The 25,717-nt window shown below is 38.7% G+C and overlaps 2 protein-coding genes across 5 annotated transcripts in view; one reads left to right on the top strand and one right to left on the bottom strand.

Moving 5' to 3' along the window:
• sycp2 (synaptonemal complex protein 2) overlaps positions 1-17,390 on the top strand; it is a 41,708-nt gene extending 24,318 nt beyond the window's left edge. For both annotated transcript variants that reach the window (XM_061976425.1, XM_061976418.1), the window contains exons 36-45: positions 3,728-3,991; positions 4,096-4,144; positions 4,297-4,422; positions 7,152-7,339; positions 7,438-7,532; positions 7,699-7,798; positions 7,943-8,001; positions 8,517-8,595; positions 8,857-8,913; positions 17,126-17,390. In XM_061976425.1, the coding sequence (XP_061832409.1) occupies positions 3,728-3,991; positions 4,096-4,144; positions 4,297-4,422; positions 7,152-7,339; positions 7,438-7,532; positions 7,699-7,798; positions 7,943-8,001; positions 8,517-8,595; positions 8,857-8,913; positions 17,126-17,197 (1,089 nt within the window). In that variant the 3' untranslated portion in view covers positions 17,198-17,390. The remainder of the gene's footprint in view (positions 1-3,727; positions 3,992-4,095; positions 4,145-4,296; positions 4,423-7,151; positions 7,340-7,437; positions 7,533-7,698; positions 7,799-7,942; positions 8,002-8,516; positions 8,596-8,856; positions 8,914-17,125) is intronic.
• An 18-nt stretch (positions 17,391-17,408) lies between these two features.
• The window catches only part of phactr3a (phosphatase and actin regulator 3a), a 69,970-nt gene continuing 61,661 nt past the window's right edge, over positions 17,409-25,717 (bottom strand). Inside the window, exons 8-12 of one of the 3 annotated variants that reach the window (XM_061976446.1) lie at positions 19,519-19,574; positions 18,647-18,708; positions 18,446-18,586; positions 18,280-18,356; positions 17,409-17,907 (exon numbers count right to left, since the gene is read on the bottom strand). In XM_061976446.1, coding sequence (XP_061832430.1) covers positions 17,892-17,907; positions 18,280-18,356; positions 18,446-18,586; positions 18,647-18,708; positions 19,519-19,574 — 352 coding nt within the window. In that variant the 3' untranslated portion in view covers positions 17,409-17,891. The remainder of the gene's footprint in view (positions 17,908-18,279; positions 18,357-18,445; positions 18,587-18,646; positions 18,709-19,518; positions 19,575-25,717) is intronic. The other 2 variants (XM_061976451.1, XM_061976437.2) reach the window with 2 other exon arrangements.

The raw sequence follows: 25,717 nt of genomic DNA, 5'->3' as shown, positions 1-25,717 counted from the left end.
GTTACTGTAAAAGTAACTATTTAGTTACTTTTTCTACTTTTTTTTTTTATAGCTCCCATTAATGCCCTTTTAGCCTTCATTTTAGTACTGTTATTGCACTGGAGAATAATACAATCTGTTGATCAACTTGACATACATTTGCATCACTGAACTCTGCTAAGCAATGTGCTCTACATACAACACACAAAGACAAAGATATGTTTCAAAGGGCCAATTTATTTCAGGCCAGAACAAATTGACAAAACTATTTTAAATAGCTGCAACATAACATACATAAGTAACAAACAGCATAATAACACTAACACTAACCACGTTAAACCCAGATTCCGAACTAATAAAGGTCTTAACTCATTCTCTTTCTATGCCACTTCAATATGGAATGCACTCCCAACAGGTGTAAAAGAAAGGGCATCTCTATCCTCCTTCAAAACCGCACTAAAAGAACATCTCCAGGCAACTACAACCCTAAACTAACACCCTCCCTTCCACATAATACCTCTTCGGATTGTAAATAATCAAATGTAGACACTTTTTCTTATACTTTCTGATCTCTCTCTCTGTGTCCACTACTTGCTGTACATATCCTACCAAGTCAGTCCTACACTGTTTCAATGTCCATTTCTCTGATGATGCAATTGATGACTGAAGTGTTGATACCAACCAAACCTAACCCCCCCCCCCCATATCCCACACCCCGGATTGTAAATAATGTAAATAATTCAATGTATATACCCTGATGATTATCTTGTGTGATGACTGTATTATGATGTTAGTATATATTTGATAGTATATATCTGTATCTGGACCCCGACTTAAACAAGTTAAAAAACGTATTTGGGTGTTACCATTTAGTGGTCAATTGTACGGAATATGTACTGTACTGTGCAATCTACTAATAAAAGTTTCAATCAATCAATCAATCAATCAACAACATAGCTGTAAAGCTGGCTTCACCTAAGGAAGGCACACGTGACATACACAGAGCCTAACCAGGCAGATTTGAATTGTTGTTTTGGGCAGTAGACGGGATCTTTGATCCAAGACACAACTTACATTTAACTAAAATGTTCTTTTCTTTGTGCTCGACAAAAGAAAAGAAGTGAGAATATCTCATACTTGCCAACCCTCCCGAATTTCACAGCCTCTCCCTGGGACAACCATTCTCCAAATTTCTGCCGATTTCCAGCCGGACTTAAGGCACGCCCCCTCCCGGTCTGTGCGGATCTGAGTGGGGACAGCCTGTCGTCACGTCCGCTTGGCCAACCAAAAAGTAACCACAAAACACTATACCGTATAGGCGTATAGTGTTCTGTGGTTACTTTTTTGTTGGCCAACGGTTGTATTCCGCACCCCCCTCCCCTCCCCTCCCCTTCCCACACTCAGACACACAGTCACACGCACACACAGAGAGCGCAGAGGATGAATCAGAAGCACGTCTCTGCTTCGCTGGAATAAAACACACTCAGATCCTCAGTTTCTAGCCGATACTACATAAAAAGTAACGTAAAATAACGCAGTAACGCATCATGTAGTAACGGTAACTGAGTTATTGAATATAAAAAAATAACGCGTTAGATTACTAGTTACCGCCGAAACTAACGGCGTTACAGTAACGCGTTACTTTGTAACGCGTTAGTCCCAACACTGGTCATGATACATCTCAACTTTTTTTGCTGGGAAAAATAGCGTACACCAGGTTTTTGTGCGCAAGCAAGCTTGTTACATGAGGGCCGAGATCTCCACCTATATGTCATTGTTGGTTTTAAGCATTAGTCAAATACTTGTTTTTTCCTGTCTCAATGGTATTTTTCTCCTCATGATCTCACTCTGTTTCCCTTTCCCCATATTGACACCAGCCCAGTTTGATTCTCCTCTTTTTTTCATGTTCTTGATCATTTTCAAGTAGGCTAAATATTTCTCGCAGGTAGAATCTTGAGGTGTAGGTGTATTGCCCTCAATTAGGATGTTGTCAGGTCATGGAGCTTTTCCTTTCTTCATGAGTCTGTACTGGACTTGACTTCCTCGTACAGTGCTTCTCAACTATTTTCTGTTGTGCCCCCCCACCCCCTAGGAAGAAGAAACTATGTCTCTCTCTCGCTGTCTCTCACACACACTTTCCACCGTGAATATAAATAGTCTCTAAATTGTTATAAATATACCTCTGCATAACACTGTAAGCTTATTAACATTTCTCGTCTCCCACCGTGGTTACAGTGAAGCCAAATGCTACATAATACACTTCATCATATTCTGGTACGGCAGAATAAGCATGTTCTCCGAATGAGGATTTTGCGTGTTGCCATTGACACATTTTTACTGCCCATCCATCACATGCTCCAACCTGTAGTGTTTTGTTATGTTGTGCTCTAACATGTTTTGTACCAGCTTTTCTGGGGTATATTTTGTTGCGTCTGGATCACCAGACGCAAGAAAATAAACGTGTGTTGTAAAACATTTTTTATATCCATCCATCCATCCATTTTCTACCGCTGCATTTTATAGATATATAAAAACGAATGCCATTAAAAAAAATGCCACAAGTATCAATTATATTCATTTTAATCAGTTCCTTTTTTCATACAGCAGCCATAAAATGGCTTGAGGGTTGGACTGCACCTGTTAATAACTTTATGGACAAAATGTCTAGGCACAGTCAGGGCGTTGAGGTGATCCTGTTTGGTGGCTGTAGAATTAGGTCTCTGCTTATTGCAGATGATGTGGTCCTGATAGCTTCATCTGGCCAGGATCTCCAGCTCTCACTGGATCGGTTCGCAGCTGAATGTGAAGCGACTGGGATGAGAATCAGCACCTCCAAGTCTGAGCCCATGGTTCTCGCCCGGAATAGGGTGTAGTGTCATCTCCGGGTTGGGGAGGAGATCCTGCCCCAAGTGGAGCAGTTTAAGTACCACAGAGTCTTGTTAACGAGTGAGGGAAAATGTAATCGTGAGATCGACAGGTGGATCGGTGAGGCATCTGCAGTGATGCGGACCCTGTATCAATAGATGAGCCGGAAGGCAAAGCTCTCAGTTTACCGGGCGATTTACGTTCCCATCCTCACCTATGGTCATGAGCTTTTGGGTTATGTCCGAAAGCTGTCATTCGGGAGGAGCTCAAAGTAAAGCCGCTGCTCCTCCACATCAAGAGGAGACAGATGAGATGGTTCGGGCATCTGGTCGGGATGCCTCCCAGACGCCTGCCTGGGGAGTTGTTTAGAGCATGTCAGACCGGTAGGAGGCCATGGGGAAGACCCAGGACACATTGGGAAGGCTGTCTCCCAGTTGGTCTGTGAAAACCTCAGGATCCCCCAGGAGGAGCTGGACCAAGTAGCTGGGCAGAGGGAAGTTGGGGCTTCTCTGATAAGCGGAAGAAGATAGATGGATGGATGGATGGCATTTTCCGAATCCTGATCGAAAGTTTCCGGTGACTTCTTCCCCAGGAAAAGGAAATAAGTGGGGGTCACGTACAGAGCACAACTGGGTGTGTGGCATTCAAAATTAGTAGCCTTGACTCACTAACTGGGTCAAAATGTTGACAACCTTTCTTTCAGTGCTTGCTTCACATCCACTCATTTTTATTGATAGCATTTAGTCCAATCTTAGTGATTGAATCTGAAAGGAAACATTAGATTAGAATACTGTGGAAAGTATAAACATTTGTTAAGATGTCCATTATTCGATGAATTCAAGGTTTCTCTATCATTTTTCCTCCTATGTCTTCTTGTCGCCAGAAAAGTCAGATCCATCAACAATTGAGCCCAGCTCTTCAGTCTTCTATTTCAGCGTCTCCCTGTCCCTTGTTGACATCCACAAAGCTGACAGCGGTCCCTTCTTCTCCCAACTTGCCGTTCCCTAAAGCCTCCATCAGCCATCACATACACTGTAGCTTCAGTCAGGAATCTACTGTATCTCAGTGTTCCCTGAATCTGTCTGTATGCTCCAGTAGAATTGAGCAAAGCCCAATCGCTGCAGAGGCTGTTTGTCAGAAAACAGAGGTAAATTCTACGGTACAGTATTGTATGTCTTATCTCATATATTGTTTCCCCTTTAAAAGATTGTAATTAAACTTGAAATAATGCATTTTTTCCCCTCCTGACAGAAAACACCCTATTCATACAAAGACTCTTCAAATAGCCAACACACCTCAGGTCAGATTTGGAGTTTCGTTTAGCTTTGCATTTATAAGCTATCACATCTGAGCAGTTAAAATAAAAACAAATGTATTGATATGGAATCTAATCAAATCTGTTTCAAAAAGGAATACAGTTGATAAGAATTGTAACAGTTGTCTTCGTTATAGGACCCAGTCGGAAACGTTGCATCCCCTTGTCCAGTAGTTCTGAGGAGGAAGAGGAAAAGATAGAAAAAAAAAAAACTAGAAAGACGTGCCCTTCTCGTTTAAAACCTCGAAGGCTACTGAATACCTGTAAGAAAAACAAGCTTAAAACTGTGTGAATTATTTAAACCAAATTACTTTAAAATGAACATTTAGGGCCTGTTCTACTAAGATCAAGATAACATGTTCTAAATTGCGTGTTCAAAAAATGATTTGTCTGTAATATTAGTGAGCGTGTTGCTGTTATCTACAGTGCGTTCGTAAAGTATTTACAGCGCTTTACTTTTTTCACATTTTGTTATGATGCAGCCTTATTCCAAAATGGAATTAATGCATTTTTGTCCTCAAAATTCTACACACAATACCCCATAATGACGTAAAAAAAAAAATTTTTAGAGCTTTTTGCAAATGTATTAAAAATTAAAAAACAATAAATCACATGTTAAAAAAAAGTTACAGTACCAATGATTTTCACACACACACTAGGTGTGGTGAAATTATCCTCTGTATTTGACCCATCCCCTTGTTCACCCCTTGGGAGGTGAGGGGAGCAGTGAGCCGCAGTGGTGGCTGCGCCCGGCAATCATTTTGGTTATTTAACCCCCAATTCCAACCCTTGATGCTGAGTGCCAAGCAGGGAGGCAATGGGTCCCATTTTTTTATAGTCTTTGGTATGACTTTGTTTGAACTCACAACCTACCGATCTCAGGGCAAACACTCTAACCACAAGGCCACTGAGCAGGTTGTACATAGCCTTTGCTGATTACTTTGTTGATGCACCTTTGGCAGAAATTACAGCCTCAAGTCGTTTTAATACAATGCCACAAGCTAGGCACACCTATCTTTGGGCAGTTTTGCCCATTCCTTTTTGCACCTCTCAAGCTCCACTCGGTTGGTTGGGAACGGTCGGTGCACAGCCATTTTCAGATCTCACTAGAGATGCTCAATCGGAATTAAGTCTGGGCTCAGGCTGCGTCACGCAAGGACATTTCCAGAGTTGTCCTGAAGCCATTCCTTTCATATCTTGGCTGTGTGCTTAGGGTCGTTTTCCTGCTGAAAGATGAACCGTCGCCCGAGTCTGAGTTCAAGAGCCATAAAGCAAGTTTTCATCCAGGATATTTCAGTCCATTGCTGCATTCATCCTTCGCTCTGTCCTAACAAGTCTCCCAGAACCTGCCGCTGAAAAACATCCCCAATGATGCTGCCACCACCATGCTTCACTGTAGAGCTGGTATTCACCTGGTGATGAGCGGTGCCTGGTTCCCTCTAAACATGACGCCTGGCATTGACACCAAAGGGTTTAACCATTGTCTCATCAGACCAGAGAATTTATTTTCTCATGATCTGAGAGTCTTTCCGGTGCATTTTTGGCAAACACCAGGCGGACTGTCATGTGCTTTTTACTAAGGAATGGCTTCTATCTGGCTACTTAAGCATACAAGCCTGATTGGCGGATTGCTGCCGCGATGGTTGTCCTTCTGGAAGGTTCTCCTCTCTCCAAAGAGGAATGTTATTGCTCTAATAGAGTGACCATCAGAATCTTGGTCACCCCCCTGACGAGGGCCCTTTTATCCTGATCGCTCAGTTTAGAAGGCCGGCCAGCTCTAGGAGGAATCCAGGTGATTCCAAACTTCTTCCATTTACGAATGATGGCGGCCATTGTGCTCATTGGGACCTTTAAGGCAGATTTGTGCCTCGAGACAATCCTGTCTTGTAGGTCTACAGACAAGTCCTTTGATTTCATTCTTGGTTTGTGCTCTGCCATGGACTGTCAGGTGGGGGTCCATAGACGTGTGTGCCTTTCCAAATCATGTCCAATCAACTGAATTTACCACTGGAGGACTCCAATTAAGCTATAGGAACTTCACAAGGATGATCCGTTGAAACAGGATGCACCTCAGCTCACTTTTGAACTTCATGGCAAAGGCTGTGAATACTTACGTACATGTGATTTCTTAGTTTGTTTTTTAAATACATTTGCATTATTCTCTAAAAAAATAGAAAATACTTTTTTTCACATTGTCGTTATGGGGTATTGTCTGTAGAATTTTGAAGACAAAAATTAATTAATTCAATTTGGGAATAGGGCTGTAATGTAAAACATTGGGAAAAAGTGAAGCGCTGTGAACACTGTAAAGAGACTACAAAAAATGCATATCTACAAAAAACAAACTCCCATTAAAAACATGCCTGGGTACAACAAAACAAATCAATTGTATTTTTTTAATCAGCCAATTAAGTCATCGAGCAGCTATAAAATTAAAACATGTCATTGTTGAATAGACAACATGTCCTATCTTTTTATTTTGGCACTCCAAATATGTTCTCACGCACACAGAAGGAATATTCTCTCCTAATAGTCTGTTTGCAGCGCGATTGTCTCCTTTATCAAAGCCATTTCGTAACTGTGCCAGTTTGCACACACATTCTAGACATGTTAATTGTACATCTTGATAAATCACATTGCTATTATTATATTTGCATCTTCTCCCAGTATTGTTGCCATTCTGATTATCATCATATAATCTGCATACACATGAAGACACAGGCTAAATTGCGCTCCTGTTTTGATCATTTAAAATATGCAACCCAAGCACAAGCTTCGTAGATAAACTTTGCATGCTTATGTTTTAATACAGAAAAACCTTAAGTAGATCAGGCCCTTGATGTTTTTGTATGTGATTTTGTAATGATGATGATATAGATAGTAAAACAAAAAGAAGCAGGTCATGGCATGGGTGTGAATTATAGAAGTTTGCCAATTGGAGAGCAGAAGTTGAAATCCCTCCATCACTCTTACGGATTTGTGTCTTTTTCAGTTACAGAGGTATTGCCTGAAAGTGAGATGAAGCAGGTGTTGTCAACCTCCTGCAATGTGTCAAATCATTGGTATGCTGATAAGAAAGATGGAGAGATGGACATGGAGGATTTAGAGTTACCGGATGTCTTCATTAACCCCAGTAATTTATGTCAGCAATTCAGTTCTGAACTAAAGAAGAAGTTCCAGGTGTGTTACTAGTGTCCATAATAATCCCCAATACTTAATGAGGTGGTAAAGCACTTGATTAATGCGTTTATGAAATACTTAAATATTTTTTCATTTAGAATCGCTTCAAAATAATGGATGGTTATAACAAGCAAGGTATTAAGACTGTCCAGCAACATGTCTCCTCTTTCAGGATGCAACTTGACACACACAGGTCAGTCCAAATTACTTAATGTTGCTAATGACACCGATTTAGAATATATGACCCAGATTGTAATGTTGTACATAGGTCAAAGCCAAGAGGTTTTTTCCTCCAAATTCATTTGATCTCTTCTTCTTTCATCTTGATTTATAATGTGTCTATTATGTGCTCTCTGTAGGACCCAGAAGTTTGAAAAGGTCAAGAATGTCCTCTTGGAAGAGATCAACAATCTGGAGCAGAGGAACACTGTCCTGAATACTATGGAGAAAGACCTAAATGTATATTGCACTGTCCCCCTGTTCCCTCGTTTTCCCCTCACACTTACAGTACACACACAAACCATGCAGTCTTGTGTCAGATTCCAGTTATACGGTTTGTTGTGACTTCACCCTTGTGTGACAAGTGTGTTGCCTCTTTCACAGATTTACTTTAAAAAGCAGTGCAGTTCGTTCCTGTCTTATCGAGAGGAGGAAACCAGGAGGTAAAAATGGTACTTGTTTCTTCTGTGGAGAGCAATGTTAATAGCATGACTGAAAATTGGGGCGCATGTTTTCTTTTTGCTTATCAGAGACTACATTTTTGATAAATGCATTCTTCAAAAGTTTTACTACTATATAGCCTCAAGCTGATTCATTATACTGAGCTGAGAGAATTGTCACAACACAAAATCAATATGTGAGGTTTTTTTTTTACCCCATATTCACAATTTGTCCGTGATGCTCCCTTCATAACCCTGAAACTTATGAGCAATATAGAAAATGGATATATTCATGCACTCATGAAGGCCCAACCATTCATTAGAATCTCTTTTTGATATACTTAAATGTTGCTGCTCTGTTTCTCGACAATTGTACTTGTATATAAAAGTTTAGTTCATCTCTTGCCGACATTGAAGATTTTCTTTTTTAATTCTTCACTCAATGTTGTGTGTCTTTCCTAAAATACAGTGTCAAATGCTATTTTTATTAGAATGTTTGTTTTGATTGCTCCATCCAGACATGTGGTCCTGAAGAAAGCCCTTGAGAGTGACATCTGTCCGAGCCTAGAGTACGAGGGGCGATTGTTCACATCTCAGGTATGAACTTACAACAGACATACAGGTACATTTACTGTATTTGTTTGACTTTGCTTTAGAATTCACATCAGTATGGCTAACTGATTGTTTTTACTGACTAATATTTGGACTTCTTTTTGCTGTGTGTCTTGTCATTACTGCAGCACTTTGGCAACATATTGCTTATCTCATTGTCTTGTGTGTCAATTTATGTCATTGTGTCATATTGTGTGTATGGTCTACTTACCCTCTGACAATGGGTCGTTCTTCTGCTGTTTACAGATGGTTCTGATAAGGAAGGACTTGAAAACAGTTCAAGAAAGACTCCTCAAAAAAATGGTAAGTGAGCTTAACAGTGCCTGGTAAATCCTTTAAACTGCGTGTAATTTTTTATTTTTTAACTTCCTGTTCCGGTAGCTGAACCGGCGCTCGCGAATTTTACTCCAAACATTTAAGTTTAATAATGTAAGGAGAAAGTTTGCAATTAATTTAACAAGTGCATATCTGGAGTAACTAGCCGGTGCGCTGTTACAAAGACGAGATGGCGCCCAAGGCTGATTATAGCGAACTTAAAAAGTCAATCGACACTCTGATCGAGGAAGTTGCTACGATCAAGGAGCAGCAGAAAACCATCATGGCCCTTGTTGTGCAGCTGGATCAGATGAGGGCTGACAATCTGGAGAAAGATAAGAAAATCGCAATCCTGGAGAACAGAGTTGCTGATATTGAGCAGTACACGCGGGTCAATGATGTGATCATCACCGGACTTAGCATCAAACCCCGGTCTTACGCACGAGCAGTAAACCCAGCGAATGGAGAGGAGCCGGCGGAGTTGGATATCATTTCAATGGAGCGACAGGTGGCGGTATTCATGCAGTCCAAGGACATACAACTGGACTGTAACAGTATCGAAGCATGTCACCTTTTGCCCAGGAGAGGAACAAACGACAAGCCGAGCGTAGTCCTGAGATTTGTAAACAGAAAGCACAAGATCGCGTTGCTAAAACAGGGAAGAAAGCTAAAAGGAACAAACGTGTATATGAACGACCATTTGACCAAACGAAATGCTGATATAGCCCGAAAAGCACGCCAAATGAGGAGAGAGAAGAAAATTCTACAAACTTGGACTGCGAACTGTAAAGTATTCATCAAACTCAACGGTACTCCGGAGAACGCCAAAGTGCTGGTGATTAGAAACATCGAGGATCTGAACGAATATGACGTTTGAACTGGACTGTAAGGTAAAAGTGATTAAACACAATCATGACACACATTGACAATACGCAAGATGACACTAGCCACATAATTCAGTTGGTAAGTGAATATGACAATGTACAGTTGAAAGCATCTCAATACACTGAGCACCACCTACAAGACTTGGAACATGATATAGACCCGGACAATAATTTCCTCCTCAATATCAATGAGAACTGCTGCTACTACACCAATGAACAGTACAACCAGAATATTATTACTAAAGGCAAATTGTCCATTATCCATTTTAATAGTAGAAGCCTAAACAGGAATTTCAAGGACATCAAGGACTATTTACACACCTTTTCTCAACCATTTAACATAATTGCAGTATCTGAAACTTGGATTAACAGTGAAAAAGTGACAGATTTTGAACTGGATGGTTATGACTTTATTAATATGAATAGACAAAACAAGGGGGGTGGAGGGGTGGCAATCTATGTGGATAACACCTTGAGATTCAAACGTCTGGATGATATGACAACTGTGGTTGATAACCTACTTGAATGTCTAACAGTTGAAATTTGTATGGAAAAAAGTAGAAATGTCATTATTAGTTGTATATACAGATCGCCAGGTACAAGCATTGAATGTTTTACAGATTGGATGGAATGCTTGTTTTCAAAGAAGAGTAATGTTAATAAAGCTGTCTTCATTTGTGGAGACTTTAATATTGACATGTTAAATCCCAGTAAAAATAATGATATAGATAATTTCATTGACACAATGTACAGTATGAGTCTATATCCCAAAATCACCAGACCCAGTCGAATTACGTCCCACTCTGCCACTCTAATCGACAACATATTCACTAATGATATTGAGAATAAGACCGTAAGTGGGCTATTGATCAAAGATATCACTGACCACCTCCCAGTTTTTCTGATATTTAATGGAAACTACAGGACAAAAAAATTAGAAAAGCCAACCCAATACAGAAGAACGAGATCAGAGGAATCTATTAGTTCATTTAAACATGATTTACTGGAGCAGAATTGGGATGTAATTTATGAAAATGGTGATGTTAATAGCGCTTACAATATATTCTTGAGAATATTTAGGTCAGTATATGATAAAAATTGCCCAATAAAAGAATGCACCAGTAAAAAAAAATATACTAATTGTCCTTGGATCACAAAGGGATTGCAAAATGCTTGCAAAAAGAAAAACACTCTTTACAGAGAATTTATAAGATTGAAAACAAAAGAAGCAGAAAATAAATATAAAAAATATAAAAACAAATTAACTCATATTATAAGGTCAAATAAGAGAGAGTATTATAAGAAATTACTAGATGATAATAAAAACAATATTAAAGGAATATGGAATTTATTAAACAGTATTATAAGAAACAGTACCTCTTCAATTAACTATCCAACGTATTTCATGAATGATGGTAAAGAAAATGATAATATGGAAGATGTGGCTAATGCCTTCAATAAATTCTTTGTAAGTATTGGACCCGAACTTGCAAAAAAAATCCCAGATCCACGGACAACTGGTAAAAATATGGAGGGATTGTTGGAGAGAAATCCCAATTCTATGTTTTTAAATGCAGTGGGTGAAGAAGAAGTGTTGGATATTGTAAACAAATGTAAAAACAAAATGTCCACTGACTCCAATGACATTAGTATGGCATTGGTAAAAAAGGTCATTACAGGGATATCAAAACCATTAACATATATCTGTAATTTGTCATTTCAAACCGGCGCATTTCCAAATGAAATGAAAATAGCTAAAGTTATACCTCTGTTTAAAACTGGGAGCAAGCACCACTTCACAAACTATAGACCCGTCTCTTTACTTCCACAATTCTCTAAAATATTAGAAAAACTATTTAATAACAGGTTAGATGCATTTATAGAAAAACATAAATTACTCTCTGACTGTCAATATGGGTTTAGATCAAACAGATCTACATCAATGGCAATAGTTGAAACAATAGAGGAAATCACAAATGCCATAGAAAAGAAACAATATGCAATGGGAATATTTATTGATCTAAAAAAAGCATTTGACACAATTAACCACGATATATTAATCAATAAAATGGAAAAGTATGGAATTAGGGGAGTTGTACTAGATTGGCTTAAAAGTTACTTAAATAAGAGACAACAGTTTGTGAAGTTGGGGGATTGCTGTTCATCGTGTTTGGATATTGTTTGTGGTGTCCCCCAGGGGTCAGTGTTGGGGCCAAAACTGTTCATCCTATATATCAATGATATATGTAAAGTGTCTACATTATTGAAATTAGTGTTATTTGCTGATGACACTGATATTTTTTGTTCAGGGGATGACTTAAATCAATTGCAAGAAGTCATTATGGAAGAAATGAGTAAACTAAAAACTTGGTTTGACCACAATAAATTGTCATTAAACCTGACTAAGACTAAGTTAATGCTGTTTGGAAAGAGGACACATGAAACAAAGGTGCAGATACAAATAGATGGGGTGGATATTGAAAGGGTTTTTGAAATAAAATTCCTTGGAGTTACAATTGACGATCAAATTAACTGGAAATCACATATAAAACATGTACAATCTAAGCTGTCAAGAAGCATCTCAGTAATAAATAAAGCAAAGCAGGTTCTGGATCACAAATCACTCCACATTCTTTACTGTTCATTAGTTTTACCATACTTAACCTACTGTGTGGAAGTCTGGGGGAATAATTATAAAAGCTCATTAAATTCAATAACTACACTTCAGAAAAGAGCTGTACGCATCATCAACAAGGTTGGATATCTGGACCATACTCACTCACTATTCTTACAGTCAAAAATATTAAAATTTAATGATATTATTTTGTATCAAACTGCACAAATAATGTATAAAGCCAAAATAAATAAACTCCCGGGAAGCATTCAAAAATTGTTCAGCATACGAGAGGGCGGTTATAATTTAAGGGGGAATTTAAATTTCAAAATGCTTAGTTATAGAACGACCATTAAAAGTTTTTGTATTTCAATTTGTGGAGTGAAATTATGGAATGGTTTGAATGTGGAGTTAAAGCAATGTCCAAACATAAACCAGTTTAAAAAGAAGTATAGGTACATGGTATTCCAGAGGTACAGAGATGAAGAAGGGCTTTGATATTGGCTTGTTTATGTTACAGAAGAGTGTGGGGCTGCCCATTGAGGCAGTGGTGTTGCTGTGGTGGCATGATACCATTTCCATGATCACTAGTGGTAATGGTGTGGCTATGTATGTGTGTAGTGTGCATATGTATGTATATATCTATAATTTATGTATATACAAGTTCATTAAGTTTGTACATTGAGTGAACAGGTAGTTCTAACTCAGAGTAATTTATGATTTAAAGAAAAGGGGTGGGATTAAATAAGTGTAAACTTCTTCTCACTCCTTTTCAAATATGTAAAAAAAGAAAAAGAAAGTCCAATGCTCATTTGTTTTTGTTTTTTCTTTTCCATTGTTTTCATTTTGTTATAATGTATGTTAAGGCTATAGCACTGTATTGGATCAGGTTTGCTCTTGTTTTTATGCATATTTGAAATAAAAATATATCAATCAATCAATCAAAAAGCTTTGTGTTCATTATAGGGCTGTCAATTAACTCATGTGATTGATGAAGAAGAACATATCACATTAGTCATGTACATACACATATTAACCACACAACTGATTTATTTTGATATTTGTGTCAAAATATTAGGGTCTTTTTAAAGTAAATTTTAATTGTGCAAGTGAGTAATCATCTGTAATTAATTGTGATTAATCCAGTGATGTGCGGTGACCTTGAAACCAGAAATTATTTTACATTGGTGTAATCAGTCCACCACCTCTTCTCAAGTTTTACGTATTGTTCAGTGACTATCTTTTCAGTCAATATATTTTTGCCCATACACATCTATCGTCCTTTTCACCTTCTTCCTGAAAAAACTTTTTTTTTCTATTTCCAGTTAACAGCAATGTCAGGCTCACAATCGCTGTCATTTGCTTGAAACAGAGAAACAAGCACCTCCTACTGACTTGTGATTAGTCAGACTGTGCCGAGGTCGAGCTACTTTCAATATTTTTTGTGTATTTACAAAACCCAAAACCAGTGAAGTTGGCCCGTTGTGTAAATTGTAAATAAATACAGAATACAATGATTTGCAAATCCTTTTAAACCTATATTCAATTGAATAGACTGCAAAGACAAGATACTTAACGTTCGAACTGGTAAACTGTTATTTTTTGCAAATATTAGCTCATTTGGAATTTTATGCCTGCAACATGTTTTAAAAAAGCTGGCACAAGTGGCAAAAAAGACTGCGAAATTTGAGGAATGCTCATTAAACACTTATTTGGAACATCCCACAGCGTCTTCTCCCCGTCATCTTTGTTGTACGGGTGTAGCGTGCAAGGACGGGAGTCAAAGAAGTGTCAAAAGATGGAGCTAACTGTTTTAATGACATTCAGGCCATGTCCAAGGAAACCCTTTTGCATGTTTAAGTTCCTAAAGCGCACGGACGTGCGTGTGCCGCTGCAAAACTCTTGTGGAACTATAAACCATTTAATCATCGATATAGTGATATTGTACATGTGCAAGTGTATATTGTCTTTAACATCAGTACACACTACCAGGAGGACGCTAAATCAGTTTTTTTTTTAGTTGCTTGCTCGCGCCCGTTTTTTTCTACAAAAACACGTAAATCTGTTGTTAAATAAGGACTAAAAACGAGATAATGTCACACCTTTCTAATGACACAGAGCAAAAAGTTTTGCTTGTCAAAGTTCTCCCATCAGGTGGAGGTTCGACAGCGATCGTATCCAAAACAGTCTGTCATTAGTGCTGGCAGGAGTGTCGCAAAGCCCATTTTCATAGCTTATCAAAATCGTACTAAAATATTTTGACAGATTTTTGAGCGCGGTGTGTAATGTTCTATATTCTCAATGGAACATTTAAAGTTTTGGTGTTGTTTACTGGCATTATCTTGCAGTCTACACGTATCTCTTATGTGTGACCGCCATCTACTGGCCACAATTATCATTAAAACATGTACCAAATAAAATAACTTCGAGGTTGGTAAGCACAACTAAAATGATTCCGTTCTTTAGGCGCACCAGGTTATAAGGCGCACTGTCGATTTTTGAGAAAATGAAAGGATTTTCAGTGCGCCTGATAGTCCGAAAAATACGGTACAATGCGACCCCAGCTCGTTGTGAATACTTACAGATGTCCAACGTTTTCCAGGAAGCAAAATAAATTCAAATTTTGTCTGTAGTTGCAAGTTGAGGCTCTTATTTGTGTAGTACAGTTGGTTCATCCTTGCTGTAGATGTCCTTCCCCAAGGTATTGTACGATAGATCAGCTGGGGTGATATGAACGACATCTTCTTACAGGACTTAAGCTTCACCAAAGTTAGATGTCCTGCATGCGGTGCCTGTCCGTTGAGCAAAGGCATACGTTTAACTTAACTGTGGTACTTTTGTTTACAACAGCTCTGCCAGCGAATCGTTCTCCTCTGCTTTTTGTCGATGTAGCTAGCATTTATGCTAGCTTGTAGCTATTGGCGCAGCAGCACCAGCTGACTGGCAGCAGCTGGCACTGCTCGCTGAGGACGGTGACTGCTGCTTGCTTTCACCGTAGAGTCTCCAAGACACAAAAAAGTCTCCAATATTACTGGAAAAAGTCACTAGATTTCTCGCCAATAGCTGTTACAAAAGGAGTCGCCAAGAGGATTGACAACACTGCCCGCGCCATCCTCGAGTACGTGTTTCGCTTTAAGATGGTATTTTATACTTGCTGTGAGCTGATGATAAAAACGTTTGTCGCTGCAATACCAACAAGTTACCTTAGTTTTATTCAAAGTTCTGTTTTGAAGAAAAATTGATCACCTCTCATTGTGATCACAGACTATGTAACAAATTCGCGCGTCTTCAGGGTTAAGCCTTAATTAATTGATAAATAATTTTTTACCTTAAAAAAATTTTCAAGGTAAAAAAAAAATTTTTAAGGTAAAAATTTTTTTCAAGGTAAAAAATTATTTTCAAGGTAAAAAAAAATGTTCAAGGTACATTTTTTTTTTCAAGGTAAAAAATGATTTTCAATTAATTAATTAATCTTCATTCATATTTGATAACGCGATAATTTATTTTTATTAATCACATGGATTACCACGTTAAGGTTGACAGCCCAATAAATAATTATATTTAACTAAACTGCAAAGTGCAAATAAAAATACAGCTTCACTACTTAAGTTACAATTTTTGCGTTATTCTTGACTTAGCTATAGACTTCTGTTTGTTTGATGTTGTTATTACTGCCAAAAGTTGTGTTAAAGTGTATTGCAATTGAGTACCACTGCGGCCCATATGGTCCACAGTTGACGTTGGGTCCCCTATGGTTAAGAAACACTGTGCTCGCTGATAATTGACCCCACTTCTCCCAGTGTGGCAAGTCGGAGCACTGTTTACTGATGCCTAAGCAGTGCTGAAGCACTGGAGGACCTGAGCATCCATCTTCTTTTTCTCTATTTTAGAGTCTTAATTATTCAGGATAATGATGTTACTCTTCAAGAATGTGCTGGCTGCCGAGTTAGCCTGCACAGGCTTTTAGCTTGGTAGTCAGCCCGCTCGCCTCATGTGGATGAACAGGGTTCGCGTCCCCGTGCGGAATAGCATAAAGGGAGGGGCTGAACCACGTAGGTTACACAAACATTATTTTACAACATAGTGCTAGCAGACCAGCAGTAAGCCACGCCCTCTTCCTTTTTCCCTTATACACATAAACCTGTAAGTAGAAGTGACAACACATGCTGAAGCCTTATTAATGATTAGTGTGCAAATTTAGTGATTTTTACTCAAGAAAATCTTAAACATTTTTAATTATACAGGAATTACATTTATAACACAGTTTAATGGACAAATATTTATTTTATGGTTTTATTATTCTTTTTTTTTTTTCTTTTTTTTTTTTTCCATCATGACAAGTGAGGCTCTGCCTCAACTGCCTACCCTGACTGCACAAACCTGGATAATTCAAGCTCCAATCCAAATAGTGTGATTATTCAGATTAAAAAAAAAAAATGTTTGACAGCACTCGCTTACCTGAAGCCCTGACCTAAGCGCAAAATGGTATTTCATACACAAATGTATCAGATTTTTCTGTTGAAGAGTTGATTCAGCTGTAATTTACCATCCTCCCCTCTAGGCAGAGTAGCTAAAAGTGCTTTCATTCGATTGCTTGAGAACCTAAGTTTAGAAGATGTCCTGTGGGATAAATTGTGGTCAATCATACTGTACATTTACATTATTGTTAAAGGTTGTCATTGTGCTTGTGTGCATTGTCTAGCAAGAAGAGGAGTTCCAGAGTGTGAAGAGAGGTCTGCAGGCTTTGCTTTTCTCTGATGGAGTGTCTGAGTGATTGTTCTGTTCTTCCAGAGGTGTGAAAACTATGGCGGTTCATTAGGCCACCATTGACTTTATAATATGTTGTTTTGTACAAGCAGTGTGTTTTTATGAAAAATGTTCAATGTAATTTGTCTTCGCTCAGACAGAAGTTGCTGTTCTGCATTTTCAGTTTGAAGGAATTCTTAATAAAATAGGAAAATTAAAAAAAACACACGAGCCTTTCATTTTTAAGAAAAAGACTTGGTATTTTTGAAATAGTAGTAGTGCTTACAAAGGGAGTTTTTTTTTCAGTGAAGACATTGACATACTGTATGTACAGTGAATATCAAATTCATCTCCAGTCCAAGTGACACATTATTCATCAGTTAAGAGAAGGTGGTCACATGCACAGCATAATCTCACTAAACATCTTGTCATGTCCATGAAACAGTACAAAAGAAAACAACACTGACTCCATGACAAGATTGTTTTTTCTTTCCTCGCCTGCCCTCATCCTGAGAAAAAGAAGCTTCACCACAGTGCTCCTCCTCCTCCAGCCTGCTGCCATCATCAAAGGCCAGGAGGTAGGTCTCCAGGACAGGACGCCATGAGCATTATCTTCTGTCCAAGCAGGAAGAAAGTTACGCACTGGCTGAAGATGGGAAAGGCTTCAGGCTTGTCGACACAGCGGATTCAGAACAGTTCTTCACAGAAGAAACTCTGGGCTTTCATGGCCGGTGGAACCTGGAGAGATAAATGTGACAACATGAGTTTGAAGTCATCACAGATTGCTGTGATTTCAGCCAATAATCAATGCCCTTTGTTTAGTCATATCAGTGTGTGTTCTGAGGGACTGACTGAGCACGCCTATCCTGGGTCACTGTTACAGCACGAACCCCTCCTTACAAACAAGCTTAGCCAAGGACAATTTGCCATTTTATCAATTCCACCCCTATACCCCCTTTTACTCTGAAGCACTTCCATCTATTTTTAGCTCATCTGTCCTCCCTGAACAAGCGAGTAGAGCTAAATTTAGTCCACTGCTTTCCCAGAATAGAGCACTCCAACACCTTCCCTATACATACTAAATTCACACGCACGCCTCAGAAGACGAACCTCGTTAGGTGTTTGCTGGATGCATGTACTTCCATCTCAGTGCTTTTGAACTCATTCAGCTCTTTCCGGATGGCAGCCTGCGAGGAAGAGCAAAGATGGCGTTCGCAATGTAGCAGGTGTCACTGGTGAATACGAAAGAGTGTCGTGCAGGCTATATTAATATTACCTTGTCTGCTGCTGACAGCCTTGTCCAGGGCTTGTCTGCCCTCCTGTCGTAGTCCTGAGCTTTGGCCACTTCCACATAGTCACTGAAGCGAATCAGAATTTTTCTGTCCCGAAGCTCATCAACTGTTGGCCGCTGATTGAGCTGCAAAGAAATACAAGCTAAGTGTTCCTGATTTTTTTAACATCAATATTTTTTAAATACCTTTCTGTTTAGCCTCTGTTTGATCTCCCGCCTCTCTTCTTGTTCGGTCTGGTCATTTCTCTCTGGGTGGAACAAAGAGATGTCATGTATTAATTACTTGTTTGTTCGTGATCAACATTACGATTTCTTCAACACTTGGTGAAAGCTTTATTTCACTCTTAAGACGTGGCATACTTTAATTTTTCAGTGAATAAAGATTGTTGTTTTTTTTAAGAGTTAAGTTTTGCTGAGGCCTGTATTAGAATAGAATAGAATAGAAAGTACTTTATTGATCCCTGGGGGAAATTCAGCACCACAGTTCGCTCACAATAAACAATAAACACTTAGGTATTTTTTACATGTGAATAATATAAATACAGTCTATTATACAGCATTATTCACATGAGAATAATATAAATGCAGTCTATTGTACAGCATTATTCACATGTGAATAATATAAATACAGTTTACAGTATTAGGAATATCCTGTCCTTATTTAAAGTTACATTCAAAGTAATATTTGAAATTGATGTTTAGATGATTTCTATGTGTTATTTAGATTAGATTAACAAAATATGTATTATTTTTTAAATAATTCAATATATTGACTTTTGACCATAATGTAATAACTGATAAAATGATACAGGGACAAGCGGTAGAAAATTGATGGATGCATGTTGAGAAATTTAACATTAAATGCATTCTCACACAGAGTATTTACAGTGAAAATAGAGTTGGTGCTGTGCTGCTGGCTCTTCTTGAATAATATATGTAACCCTGCTATCATTAATGCATCATCTTGTGTTTTTCCCCTTTGTTTTTCAGCTCTTATTTGCAACTTGCAAATGAAGATAGACATCACTTTGCAGCCATTTCCAAGTGTCAAAACTTACGTTTTAAAATGTTCCGACTCTCCAGCTCCTCCACATTGGGTCTCTGGCTCAGCCTCCTGCGGAGAAACACCAACACCACGTTTTGAACCATTGTTCACTCTCCCGCTGTCACGGCCCTGTCTTCTCTGCACTTTTGTCACTTGTCCGGAACAACCGCTTATGTCTCCATCTTGCATCCGAACCCCGGCTGTGATACTTGGGTAGAGGTGTGCCGAACATCTGGAGGACTAAGGAAAATCTGCCTGCTTCTCTTCTTGGATTATGTATGGATTTCGAGGTGATCCATGTCATGCCAGTGTGTGCTGCAATCCTCTGTACTTGCTGCACTCTGCTACATGCGCTTTTCTACTGGGTCGTGATGGACTGCCGGCGCGCCTCTGCCTCAGTCTCCCTGGTTACTGCATGCATAATGAGCTGTGGGCCGGGCTTGTTTCGAGAGGCATCCCCGGTACAACCCACTGACGTGCACTGGGCCAGCAGCACACTCAAACACGCACGACTTTCTCAGCATGTCATGTGTCCCCAGCATCAAAGCCTTCAAAAAGGTCTCCAAAATTCAATGTTACTCTGAATAGCCTATGTGAACTTAATAAGTGATATTATTAATAAATGTCATCCCCACCACAGAGCATGATCTGGAGGTGCAAAGGACAGACAGCAGAATGCCACCCTCACTGTGGGACTCCCTTCATCCTCTGTCCCCACTTTGTACACTTTGTATTTATGCAGCACAAAGGTGAGTACTCTCACACACGTGATACGTGGTCTGAGGACAACCCAACTATTGCTTTGTTCCATTAGGCTGATGTTATATATAAGCGATCATGAAATTTTTTTTTTTAAATGGGATGAAGTGGTTTAGATTTTTGTCAAGAAAAATGATTTTTGAAAGATTTAAACCATTCATCATCACCAAAAGGTTACTCCTCGCTATGACCTCACTTCATTTGACACTTGCCCTGATTTAGAGAAGAAAAGATTAAGGGGTCCACAAATTTAGCATTAATTTGTGAAAAACAATGTTAGATTAATTCGTGCATCGCTATGTAACATATATGATTGACATATCGACTGGCGTGCTGCTGTGATCGTGACGCTAATGTGTACTATCCACTTTAGCCGCAATACAGTGTTGAATATCTTAAAATGTGTTTTGTGGCAATTTCAACTTTGACCACAGTATCAGTTGCTATGTGGAGTGGGGCTTTATTTCCTTTTCAGCAGACTGCATTGCAAAATTATTAAACCCCCACCTTCCTCTCATGCAAGATCCACCCAGAGATGGGGCCATATGAATCCCTTCCCTACTGTACTTTCAAACTATGGAAAATGTTTAAAAAAACACCTAATCTCCCAGAATCCTTTATTTTACCCAAAATAGCGGTAATTTGTGTTTAATCTTAACATGCATTTTAGCACATTTTTATAGGTAGACTTAGACAAACTTTATTGATCCATGCAACTAAAAGTCCATGATATTGTTACAGTACCTGGTGGTATCTTGTTACCATTTCAGACAGCTTTGTATGTATAAAACTAAAAGTACTTTCAATTGTAAATAGGTTGTACTTGTATAGCGCTTTTTTTTTTTTTTTTTACCTCCAAGGTACTCAAAGCGCTTTGAAACTATTTCCACAACCACCAACTCACACCCATACATTCACACACTGATGGCGGGAGCTGCCATGCAAGGCTCTAACTATGACCCATCAGGAGCAAGGGTGAAGTGTCTTGCTCAAGGACACAACAAACGTGACTAGGATGACGTAAGCCAGTGATCGAACCAGAAATCCTTAGGTTGCAAGCACGGCCGCTCTACTAACCGAGCCCCGTCCCTATGGAAAATGATGTAAAACAACTTTATTTTTCAGAATTCATTACTTTATCCAAGTATTCATAATGGTAGGAATTTGTGTTAGTTGGCATGTTAACATGTTGGCCAATCTTGTAGGTATAAAACTACAAGTCCATATCTCGCGTTACATTCAAACTATGGTTAGAAAACACTTCATTCACTAGAATGTTTTATTTTATCCAGGTATTAAAATAATGGGAGTTTAGATTTGGTTAGCATGCTAACTGTTCAATTGTATGTCTATTTGGTAGGTATAAAACCATGATATTGCCTGGCGCTATCTTCATGTTAGCATTTTAGCCACCTTTGTAGGTAATGTATAAAACTAAACTATGGAAAATGGTGGGAAAACACATTACTTCCCAGAACGCTTTACTTTATCCAACTATTCAAAAAGGTTGGATTTTTAGTTAAATGTTAGTATAAATTATTTAATTTTAGTTTGAATAATTGTTATTATTACCGAAACTTTTGTTAAACATGACCGAATATTGCACTTTTTTGGCTTTAAAGAATTTTTGAAATACAAACCCCGTTTCCATATGAGTTGGGAAATTGTGTTAAATGTAAATATAAACGGAATACAATGATTTGCAAATCCATTTTAACCCATATTCAATTGAATGCACTACAAAGACAAGATATTTGATGTTCAAACTCATAAACTTAATTTTTTTTTTTGCAAATAATAATTAATTTAGAATTTCATGGCTGCAACACGTGCCAAAGTAATTGGGAAAGGGCATGTTCACCACTGTGTTACATGGCCTTTCCTTTTAACAACACTCAGTAAACGTTTGGGAACTGAGGAGACACATTTTTTAAGCTTCTCAGGTGGAATTCTTTCCCATTCTTGCTTAATGTACAGCTTAAGTTGTTCAACAGTCCGGGGGTCTCCCTTGTGGTATTTTAGCCTTCATAATGCGCCACAAATTTTCAATGGGAGACAGGTCTGGACTACAGGCAGGCCAGTCTAGTACCCGCACTCTTTTACTATGAAGCCACGTTGATGTAACACGTGGCTTGGCATTGTCTTGCTGAAATAAGCAGGGGCGTCCATGGTAACGTTGCTTGGATGGCAACATATGTTGCTCCAAAACCTGTATGTACCTTTCAGCATCAATGGCGCCTTCACAGATAAATAAATAAATAAATGGGTTGTACTTGTATAGCGCTTTTCTACCTTCAAGGTACTCAAAGCGCTTTGACACTACTTCCACATTTACCCATTCACACACACATTCACACACTGATGGAGGGAGCTGCCATGCAAGGCGCTAACCAGCACCCATCAGGAGCAAGGGTGAAGTGTCTTGCTCAGGACACAACGGACATGACGAGGTTGGTACTAGGTGGGGATTGAACCAGGGACCCTCGGGTTGCGCACGGCTACTCTCCCACTGCGCCACGCCGTCCCTGTGTAGATGCATAGCCTCCTCTCTTCCTGTTTTTAAATCTCTCTTAAAAACATACTTTTATTCCATGGCTTTTAACACTGAGTGATATCCATCCTGCAATGGCGCCCCATAATACACCTGCTGTGATCCTGTTTTTATGTTTTTATGTTTTTATTAATTCTATTTTAATTATTTATTTTTTATCGTGTTCTGTTTGTGTTGTGTTGTGTTGTGTTTGCTCGGTACTCGTTTTATCTTTTAACCTGCTCATTGTACAGCACTTTGGCTACCCCTGTGGTAAATTTTAAATGTGCTTTATAAATAAAGTTGATTTGATTTGATTTGATGTGTAGGTTAACCATGTCTTGGGCACTAATACACCCCCATACCATCACAGATGCTGGCTTTTCAACTTTGCGCCTATAACAATCCGGATGGTTCTTTTCCTCTTTGGTCCGGAGGACACGACGTCCACCGTTTCCAAAAACAATTTGAAATGTGGACTCGTCAGACCACAGAACACTTTTCCACTTTGTATCAGTCCATCTTAGATGAGCTCAGGCCCAGCGAAGCCGACTGCGTTTCTGGGTGTTGTTGATAAACGGTTTTCGCCTTGCATAGGAAAGTGTTAACTTGCACTTACAGATGTAGCGACCAATGTAGTTACTGACAGTGGGTTTCTGAAGTGTTCCTGAGCCCATGTGGTGATATCCTTTACACACTGATGTCGCTTGTTGATGCAGTTCAGCCTGAGGGATCGAAGGTCACAGGCTTAGCTGCTTACGTGCAGTGATTTCTCCAGATTCTCTGAACTCTTTAATGATATTACGGACCGTAGATGGTGAAATCCCTAAATCCCTTGCCATAGCTGGTTGAGAAAGGTTTTTCTTAAACTGTTCAACAATTTGCTCACGCATTTGTTGACGAAGTGGTGACCCTCGTCCCATCCTTGTTTGTGAATGACTGAGGAATCTACTTTTATACCCAATCATGGCACCCACCTGTTCCCAATTAGCTTGCACACCTGTGGGATGTTCCAAATAAGTGTTTGATGAGCATTCCTCAACTTTATCAGTATTTATTGCCACCTTTCCCAACTTCTTTGTCACGTGTTGCTGGCATCAAATTCTAAAGTTAATGATTATTTGCAAAAAAAAAAAAATGTTTATCAGTTTGAACATCAAGTATGTTGTCTTTGTAGCATATTCAACTGAATATGGGTTGAAAATGATTTGCAAATCATTGTATTCTGTTTATATTTACATCTAACACAATTTCCCAACTCATATGGAAACAGGGTTTGTACAAATAATTTAAATCCATTTCCTGTAATTCCAAATAAACATCCTGGAGATTTGTAATTCCAAATTCGGAATTTTGCACAAGACTGCCCACAATCAGTGGAAAGAGGTTGCTGGTTTGAGCCTGATGTGTGCAGGGCTGATGTTTACTAATTCTAAAAACAAACAAAACAAAAAAAGTTATTTATCTGATGCGCCAATTTATGGGCTCTTTGTGTAAAAGGAGTATATGACCATGGAGTTGCACATCAAATGATTGAATATGTGATTAAGGCCTTTACATACTTTTATATAGAATATTTATTTCAACCAATCAGCATAGAGTGTAAAAGTACATTATACAGGTATTGTTAAAAGAGAAGTGTTCCTGCTGTGACAGAATAGAGAAAGCTGAATGGAAGTGTTCTGGCACATTATGTCATGAATGCACATCGCTGTAGCAAACAGCCTCCGTTCATTAGCACACGGTTGACTCGCCGTCCAAAAATAGCACAAGGAATTACTTGATCTTGACTTGTGGTTTCCAAGAAATAAAATGAGGAATGTGTCAAAACACACAAAAACGATCTAACATTTTCCTTGTTATGTATTGGGAGTGGAAACTGTGCCTTACTTCTGGGAATATAACATTTCACAGACAGTTGAATGCCATCAGGTGGAGGGAAAAGTCTGTAAAATCAACCTTAGAGTGCCTTTGGTCCCTCTGCTTCCACCTTTGTTTATATATATATATATACACATATATATATATACATACATGCATACATATATATATATATATATATATATATATATATATATATATATATATATATATATATATATATATATATATAATACTTTCAACAGCCTCAACAATAACAGGAGCCATTGTCTTTGTAACTGTTGCCAAGCAACCATACACTGTCTCCGAGACCATTGCCACCTCACAAAGATGCTTATTTCTGCCTAACAACACAGTTGTGGGGATTTCTCTGTTACACACCATGCTGCTGACGTGGTGCTATTTTTAGAAACAGCATTCCCTTTTTTTTGCCATTGTGTGTAGCCCTAATAAAAACGGGGGGCGCTGTTAATATCACAGACATACAATTTTCTCTCATGCACATCTAATTATAACGTGCTCAACTCAAGCACATACGCTAATTATATAGCTAAATATAGCATCTGGACACAACATTCAGAAAATCTGAGCTCCAGTGCAGAACAAATGTGCTTTTAAAAATAAATTATTTGTAGTTTGTCATTAGTATATACTGTAGCTGTATTGAATCCTACTGCGAGCTGTCTATTCCTTTGTGTCTTCTGTATGCTTCATGCCTTTTCAAATGTACTCCCACCCCTATTATTTCTGTGTATATAACTCTCGGCACATTTGATTGGTAGTGCACAGTGAGATGCATTATTAAACAAAGCCCAGGCTAAGATTAGAAGAAAATCTCATAAGTGCGGCTGCAGCACAATAGCGAATAACGTGAATCTCTAAAAATAGAAAGGTCATCCATCAACAGACCCAGTGTATAGACACAGTATGATCACGTGCCATACGACATTTTCTGCTGGATGTGCAGTAACTGTAGCAGCAGGCATTGATATTAAAGCACAGATAAGAATAAGCAGCAGGAGAAAGTAGAAGGGGTGTGTGA

Source organism: Nerophis lumbriciformis, linkage group LG01 (assembly GCF_033978685.3).
Source record: "Nerophis lumbriciformis linkage group LG01, RoL_Nlum_v2.1, whole genome shotgun sequence".
In the NCBI taxonomy this organism is placed as follows: domain Eukaryota; kingdom Metazoa; phylum Chordata; class Actinopteri; order Syngnathiformes; family Syngnathidae; genus Nerophis; species Nerophis lumbriciformis.
Note: the sequence above shows the minus strand (reverse complement) of the source record. Positions and strands in the feature narration are given on the sequence as shown.